General features: G+C 36.2%; 1 protein-coding gene across 1 annotated transcript; it reads right to left on the bottom strand.

The window, feature by feature from the left end:
* Positions 1 to 3,269: 3,269 nt before the first annotated feature.
* LOC109218350 (ras-related protein RABB1c-like) lies at positions 3,270 to 4,100 on the bottom strand. Its single transcript, XM_019382710.1, has 2 exons — positions 4,087 to 4,100; positions 3,270 to 3,645 (listed from the first exon to the last, which is right to left on the bottom strand). The coding sequence occupies exons 1-2, from the start codon at positions 4,098 to 4,100 to the stop codon at positions 3,270 to 3,272; spliced, it is 390 nt and encodes a 129-aa protein (XP_019238255.1).
* Positions 4,101 to 7,844: the final 3,744 nt, after the last annotated feature.

Raw genomic sequence — 7,844 nt, forward strand, 5'->3', positions numbered from 1 at the left:
CTTCTAACTTTGTTTTTTTCTACTATATTAGAAGTGCGAGAAAGTAGGAACCGGCCAAACGGGCCAAACGTACCTTCTAACTTTGCCTCAGATAAATAGTACCTTCTAATTTTTAACTTTTTTTTTCAATCATCTGTATTGTGGTCCGGGCCAAACGGGCCTAAACGGGCCGGGCCAAACGGGTCTGGGCTTTGGCAGCCCGGGCTTTGGCGGTCCCGCGCTTCACGGTCCCAATGGGTGGAACCGGCACACGGCGATCCTAAGCCCACATGGTCCCGGGCTAAATGGGCTGGGCCTAACGGGCTTTTTTGTTCCGGGCTATTTTTTTTATCTAAGGCAATTTCTTGTAAACTATATATGTATATACTAATATAAATTGCTTATATATAGCTATATAAATATATATAGTATATATAATATGTATAGTATATATATATATAATTATATATTAAAATTTGCATTTAAAAAGTAAATTAACAAAAAAATAGTAAAACTAAATTTTCATGCATAATAAATTAATAATACTTCAAATTAATCTAACAAACTAAAACATTAAACATAAATACTTCTAATAATTTTAAAATAACACAAATTGTCGAAAAATCTTAAATACGAATTTCCGGATGACGCTCAAGACAATACTTTTTATGCCTCCTTAAACTGCCTGTGTCAGACTCTGAACGAAAATTTAAGACTTGACCAAAGTTCTTGCACTTTAATTTCTGACCTTCTTCATTTTCTTCTAGCACCTCAAAGTGTTGCCAAACAAATGAGCGCACTCTTTCCGTACGAGGCATGATTTAACTTGAGATTTGAGAATTGAGAATTGAGAATTTGAGACTGAGACTTGAAGTCTTGAAAATTGGAGAATGAGAGAATGAGAGAAATTGAGATTGAGAAATGAGTATTGAGTGAAGAAATGAAGAAGAGGGGGGGTATTTATAGTTTTAGAGAAGATTAGTTTTGTAAATTGAAAAAGTGTTAAAAAAATTAAAAAAAATAGGCTATTTGTGCAATATTACCGTTGGCAACAGTCAGTGGGGCCCACCATTTCGAAAAATTAAATATATAGTGCCTTATATATAGCTTATATGTATTAGATTAATTATTCTATAAGCAATAATGAGTTTTTGCATTTTCCATTCTTCATCAATCCAATGAGTAGTTACAGTAAGATAATCACAGTCATTACCACTTCTACCAATATCAGAAGTAATAGCAATCCGACAATCTATATGAGTAAATAAATACCGCAAATATTGTTCATATTCATGTTTATATTTATAAATATCGCTCTTTACGGTTGCGCGAGGCCAACCTTTATAAGTAGGATTAAAAACTCTTCTAATATAATGCACAAAGTGAGAGTTAGAAGGAAAACTATAGGGTAAGCACATAACAGTAACCATTTTTGCTAATTCTTCACGATCTTTATTTGGATCGTAATATAAATTGCCACCGGTCACATTGTTAATTCCTGGTTGAACTAGATTTGAACTTGTATTAGGGTTAACCGTAGTATCTACACTTGTCCCCTCTAGCTGCGCTTTCATTTGTAAAAATCTAGCTTTATCTCTAGGGTGTGTCTTTATGTGTCTAGTCAAACTACCCGTACCGCTACGGTCTCCAGTAAATTTATGCGCCAGCAAACCCCCACAAGTTTTACACTTAGCCTTATTTTGTTCTCTTAATTGAGTAAAAAGGTTCCAAACAAATGATGTTTCGGGGCGTTTAGAAGGTTGTCTATTAAAAGTAGGGGTTTCTACAGGTGGGTCGGGCGGGACATCAGTTGGGTTATTAGCAGGACTAGTAGGTGTATCATCTAAATCCAGTTGCGTTTCATCTACATCATCATTTTCCTCATCATTTTCAAAGATACTTTCATTAGGATAAAAAATATTCATAACTTCTTCATTTAATTGTTGACCTGGTGCAACATCATGGCAAAATTCACTATCGAAAAATTGAAAACAAGGGTTATCACTATCAAGAATAATAGGTGGAGGGGGACGGGTAACAGGTCTGGGTCGGGGAGCCGGGGGAAGGGTAGTAGCTTGGCGACTAGATTCACCAATTTTAGATTTTCCCTTACCACCAAACATTTTTTTCAAAGAAAAGGCCATATTAATTATAATTATACAAACTAAAACAAACAAAACTATATTCTTAAAACTTAAGAGTTGGAACGAGTTTACCGAATTGACGAACAACTTCTTGAAAATTGAAAATCGTTGAAGACTTGAAGACTTGAATACTTCAATTCACCAACTTCACAATTTTTCACGAAATTGCAATAATAAAGTAAGCAATTATAGAAGAAAATTAGATATAGATTGAGAGAGATTGATGAATTTGTGAGTAAAAATGAAAGAATGAGGGGGTTATAGTTGAGAATTGGGAAAAAGTGTGTTTGGGGGCCAAATGGCTATTTTTTAAACTCCCAAACGGTTAGAATTTGATGGCCAACGACTAGATTTTAAAAATCTACCCGTTGGTCATTTTTTAAAAAAAATTTAAAAAATAGCCGTTGAGGCCCGTTTGGCCCGGTTGAACCGGCCCAGGCCCGCGTGCCGGTCCCGGGCTTAGTGGTCCCGGGCTCGTGGGCTATTTGGGTAGGACCGGCCCGCTACGGGCTTAATGCACCATTTGAGACCGGCCCGTTAGGCCCGTTTGGCCCGCGGTCTCGGGCCGGTTCCGGGCTGGGCCCAGCCCACAGTACACTCTTATCGTCGACATCCCTGCTTGCCGACACACAATATTTTGGTAATTTTCCGGTTTAAAAAGTCAATTATGCCCTTCTAATATTGGATTTTTGTGTCTCCGAAAAGGATTTTATGGTAATTTGCACGTAAGCTGAAAAGGTCGCCGCTTCAAGTTTGCGTTTATCCTTTCCTCTGTATTTCTTCTTCCGCATTTTCTGGTTTTCGTTAGGATTTACATAGCTTCTTCCTACTGATTTCCACACTTCTCACCAAAAAAAATTAAAAAAATAGGCGAAATGGCTTCCTGGCCACTTAAACTTGTACCGGATTTTAAAGCCGATACACGAACTTACATGGTTCCCATTTGAACACTCAAACTCATGTATCCGGTAATTAATAAACCTATTTGACCGTTGACCATGCATATGTGGCAGTGACAGAGATGATGTGGACAAGGTGTGTGCAAGTCACGAAAATTACGCGCGTGACTGCAATAGTTTTGATTTAAAAAATCTAAAACCAGAAAAAAAAAAAAAATCAGACCCACTTCCCCCATCCCCGCAAAATTCACTTCACCCCTGTGTTCTTTCCAATCCTAAACCCTTTCCAATTCCACATATTAATTTCCAGAGCTTCATCCACCTCCTCAACATCCCCGTATCCCATCTTCTCACATATTCTCTCCGTCGTCTTATCAAACGCCGCCACCACATTCACCGCCGTTTTAACAGAAGCTTCCATAAACAAACATCCATTACTCTTCGCGAATTCCTCGCCTCCCTCTGCACTAACAGTCCTAATAATTTCTCCGGCGTCATACTTGTTCCCCACCACTATTACTGTCGTGTCGCGTTGTTGCAGTATATCTTCAAGCCAACTCGACAGCCGCTCGAAAGTGTGCCTTTTACTCACATCGTAAACAAGCAAAGCTCCTGCGGTGGCTCTGTAATATGCCCTCGTAACCAAAAGGCGTAGAAGGAAAGCAATTTCAAATTAGCGAAGCTCCTGCGGCGTCTCTGTAAACAAGCAAAGCTCCTTCTAAAAGGTGTAGAAGGAATAATGAAAGAAATAAAATAAGAAGGAAATTTTGATAAATTAATTATAAGAAAATAGGACCCCTGATAACACGTGTAAAATAATAAATGGCTTTAGTATTTGACGTGTTCTTTTTGTCAGGCAACTGAGCTACACGCTCTGAAAAAGGGGTTTATTTATAATCAACTGGTTGAGTTGAGGTGCTAAAATGGGAAAGTCAAAAGTTTATATATCGGCTTTAAAATCCGGTACAAGTTTAAGTGGCCAGGAGGCCATTTCGCCAAAAAAATATTCAACTTGGATTTGTTAATCTCAATTTGCGTAACCGAGGTTTGCACTGATTATTTACTTTTTGTCGCTCATTTCTCTAAAGAACAGAGTTCTAATACTCAGACAGTTACAGAATCTTTTGGGTGTTTTCTTCTCGGAAAATATTCAACTGCTTATATATCCTTATCCATTTCATTGTAAGTTTTTCAACTTCTTCGTGCTTCTTGGATTAATTCCAGTTGCAAAAATAGCAGCAAAAGATTATTTCTTTAGTATTGTGTGATCCATCAATTCAATTTTTCCAGTTTGATTGATTAAGATATTTAAGAAGAGTCAATCCATCAGGCAAAACTCGATGACGTCCATTAACATATAAAATTGCTTCCTTTGACTCATCTCCCATCCTTTCCATTTTACTCTCATCCATCAATGAACCCATTTTTCAAACATTTGACTTTTTCCAGTAATGATAAACTGTTTTAGCTTTGATGATTGAAGGACACAAACAAAAGAAAAGTATAGTTTATATTTACCGAAAAAAAATTAAAAAAGAGTCATATGTTACATGTAAGTTACATAGGATTTTATTTGAATCATAGTCGGTTGGTCCAGTAGATAGAAATGAGCTATCCAACTATACAATACTACAATTAATTAACACGGAGGATCGTGATGGGAGGATTATGAATTTTTTACTCTCAAGTCTTAATTAAGTATTACGAGTTCGAGTCGTAAATATGGTTTCTTCACTCTTACTCAAACATCCCAGCTTCAAGCGATGAGGGCAAAAATAAATTTGCTTAGCTCTGCTTCATTTAAGATATCCATGTTTTAACTTTTGATGCCTGCTAAATTACTTTGTTTTAGCACGTTTTATCGATAATTCCCTCAGCGTTTTGCACCTTGCCTTATGTACCTCCACAAAAGTAAAGTAAGTATTGAAGTAATAGTACAATGAAGATTTCTTCTTGTCGAGGACCTAGCTTAGTGAAGACATACACCTATATTTTGTTTTAGTATGTTTTGTTTATTATTACCATAATGAGTGCTGATATTGGTTGCTTTGTAGTGCATATATTTTACTCCAAAGTTTTTATTTGTTTTAGCACGTTCTATTTATTATCACCATAACGAGTGTTGATATTCATTGGTTTGTAGTGCATATATTTTACTCCTAAGTTTTGATTTGGCATATGTGAAACTTATGCAGACCAAATTAACGAGATGTCAAATTTTAAAAAACCTGAGGATTCAACATGCTGGAAACAAAAAAGGAAACGTCAATGCGCTGAAGAAGGAAGGGAGTGGCTCACTCAAAAAAATCAACCTCTAAAAAGAGATCAAAGGCTGACTCCCAAGCATCTACTAGTAAGAAGAATGCTAAATCTAAGGTTGGTAAAGGAAGAAGCAATAGCAACACAGTGCAGAACTCACAAAACTCAGATGTGCTACAAATCTCAAGTTTCAGATGTCCAGCATTCTCAGGTTTCAGATGTGCAACAATCTCAAGCAAGCAACAGAGATGCTCTTACTGCATTTAAGAGGCCAAGAGTAGTGGGACATGGAGTATTTGTCAGCAAAAGTGGTTGTACATGTGTTGAGGCAATTAGCAGTTTGGTTGCTAGTTTTGAGGTTGCAAGTTAAACTCTATTGTTTGATATCTGTTTTTTTTTAAAACTTAATTTGCAGCAAGGGAGGCATGTTAGTAGGGTAATCGACGGTGGAAGGAACAATGGAGCAGTTGAAAGTTCAGCTATAGTGACTGGTGATCTTGGTTATAAACCAAGTAAAAGCCTGAAATGGAAAGGAAAACAAGCAATCACAACTAGACAAAACTGGAGGTGTTTGAGCTTCAACACTACTCTATTAGGAACTGTTGTATGCCGATACTATGATTGTGTTTTGGATAATATTTTTGTGGTGCAAGTTATGATGTAAACCATTAAAACTTGTTTTACTTCAATGCACCTCATGTGATGTAATGTAAAACTAGTCAATTGTAGGCTTTTTGAGCTCTAATACAATGTGTTATTTCTAGCTTTCCTTGTATTTTTAATTATGTGAAAAGATCAAACATATAGCAATGACAATACACTTCTAGCATTTGAAATAAAAGCAACAACCAAGTCTCAGATTACACTTCCTAGAACAAAAGCAACAACTAAGTTTCAGATTACAAAACACTTCCTAGCATTTGAACAACCAAAAATACACATTGAAAATATACTAATAATAAGCAACATCTTCAAATTTTTCTTCTTCTTCAATTCAGCCTCAAGTTCCATTTTATCCTTCTGTAAGCCAAGAATTATCACCTTCGATTCGCCAGGAAATTTCGAATCATACCGCTGAAAAAATCCATAAGCCACATGATCCTTAGCCTGAAAATTTTAACCAAACCATTAAAAATAAAAGCAAAATTTAGCCATATTATATCACATAAAATATGATGATTTGAAAGATGATTACCCCATAGTACTTGCATCCAAAAAAACGTCTTTCCTGGGTTAGCAATTGTCGTTGATGTTCTCAAAAAAGCAGGCTGCCCACAACCACAAAACACATTAAACCTCATGACTCTTTTACAATGGGTGTTATTCTTTCAAATTAATTTGGTTAATAATGAAGGATGGATAAAATGAGAAAGTTAAAAAATAAACTCAATAAACAGAGAGAGAATTTAAAATGGATTAAGATGAAGAAAGAGATAAAATGGGTGAAGAAAGGTAAAGGAATGGAGAAGATGGTGTTATATAAAAAAAAAAAATGGGATAAAATATAAGTTTTTTAAATAAATGGGCTAATTAGCCGTTATTCAAGTTGTCAGGTGGCCCCTTTTCATGCTAATTTTCATTGTTCACGCGCTCATGCGTAACTGATTTCACACAATATGCCATATAAGCGACGAGGGTTTTATTATGAAGGGGGTATAGTTCACGAGGTTTTCAGGACACTCGATAGTTTAGGTAGGAAACTGACAAAATCGTGTAGTTTAGGCGGGTTTGAGGGTATTAACTCAATGTATAATGGACAAAGTTATCTACTGAGGCGGACCTACCTTAGGGTTAGGGGGGTCACCGGAACCCGTAAGCTTCGGGAAAAATACTGTAAATATTTATATATACACTGGGGACCCGTTAAATAATTTATCTGCTCCCTAACAACCAGAAACAAGGCAGACGCGTTGGTTTTGTAGCCTGCTCAAGCACTTCAGTTAAGGATTCGGGTTCGAAACCTGCCTCCTGTTTTTTCTTTTTAAATTATTTTAGTCAATTGGTTTTTTATTATATTTTTTTTGAATTCTTTAATACTTGTACAGTTAACCTAAAGTCTCAACTTTTATCCTTTTCCAAACTAAAATACAAAGATGTAAAAATTGCACAAGGCATCCTATTTGGTCGCCCCCATTTAATCTATATTCATTTTTTTAAAAACTTTTAACTTGTACCCACTTTTTAAATAACTTCAGCCCCTTTCTCCTCCTCCTTCTGCTCCTTTGTTTTCTTCTTCTTCTTCTTCTTCTTCTTCTTCTTCTTCTTCTTCTTCTTCTTTTTCTGAAGATTAGACTTCAGGCCTCATAGATCCATGTTGGCTAGGTCTACAGTGATCTCAGATTCATGGTAGACTTTGCATATACATCGTTTCTAGCATTGTTCTTGCTGTTTTCTCTGTGGTTCCAAAGAATTCAAGATATTCCACTTGTCCCTCTTTCCTCTGAAAAATTTTTGTGGTCTCATAATATTTAAATAGTTAGAAACTACTGCTCAAATAACAGACTGAATCCCTTCGAGTTATTGATTCGCCTGACTCAAAAGCATGCACAAACTGCTTCGTCAA

Source organism: Nicotiana attenuata, unplaced genomic scaffold (genome assembly GCF_001879085.1).
Source record: "Nicotiana attenuata strain UT unplaced genomic scaffold, NIATTr2, whole genome shotgun sequence".
Lineage (NCBI taxonomy): Eukaryota > Viridiplantae > Streptophyta > Magnoliopsida > Solanales > Solanaceae > Nicotiana > Nicotiana attenuata.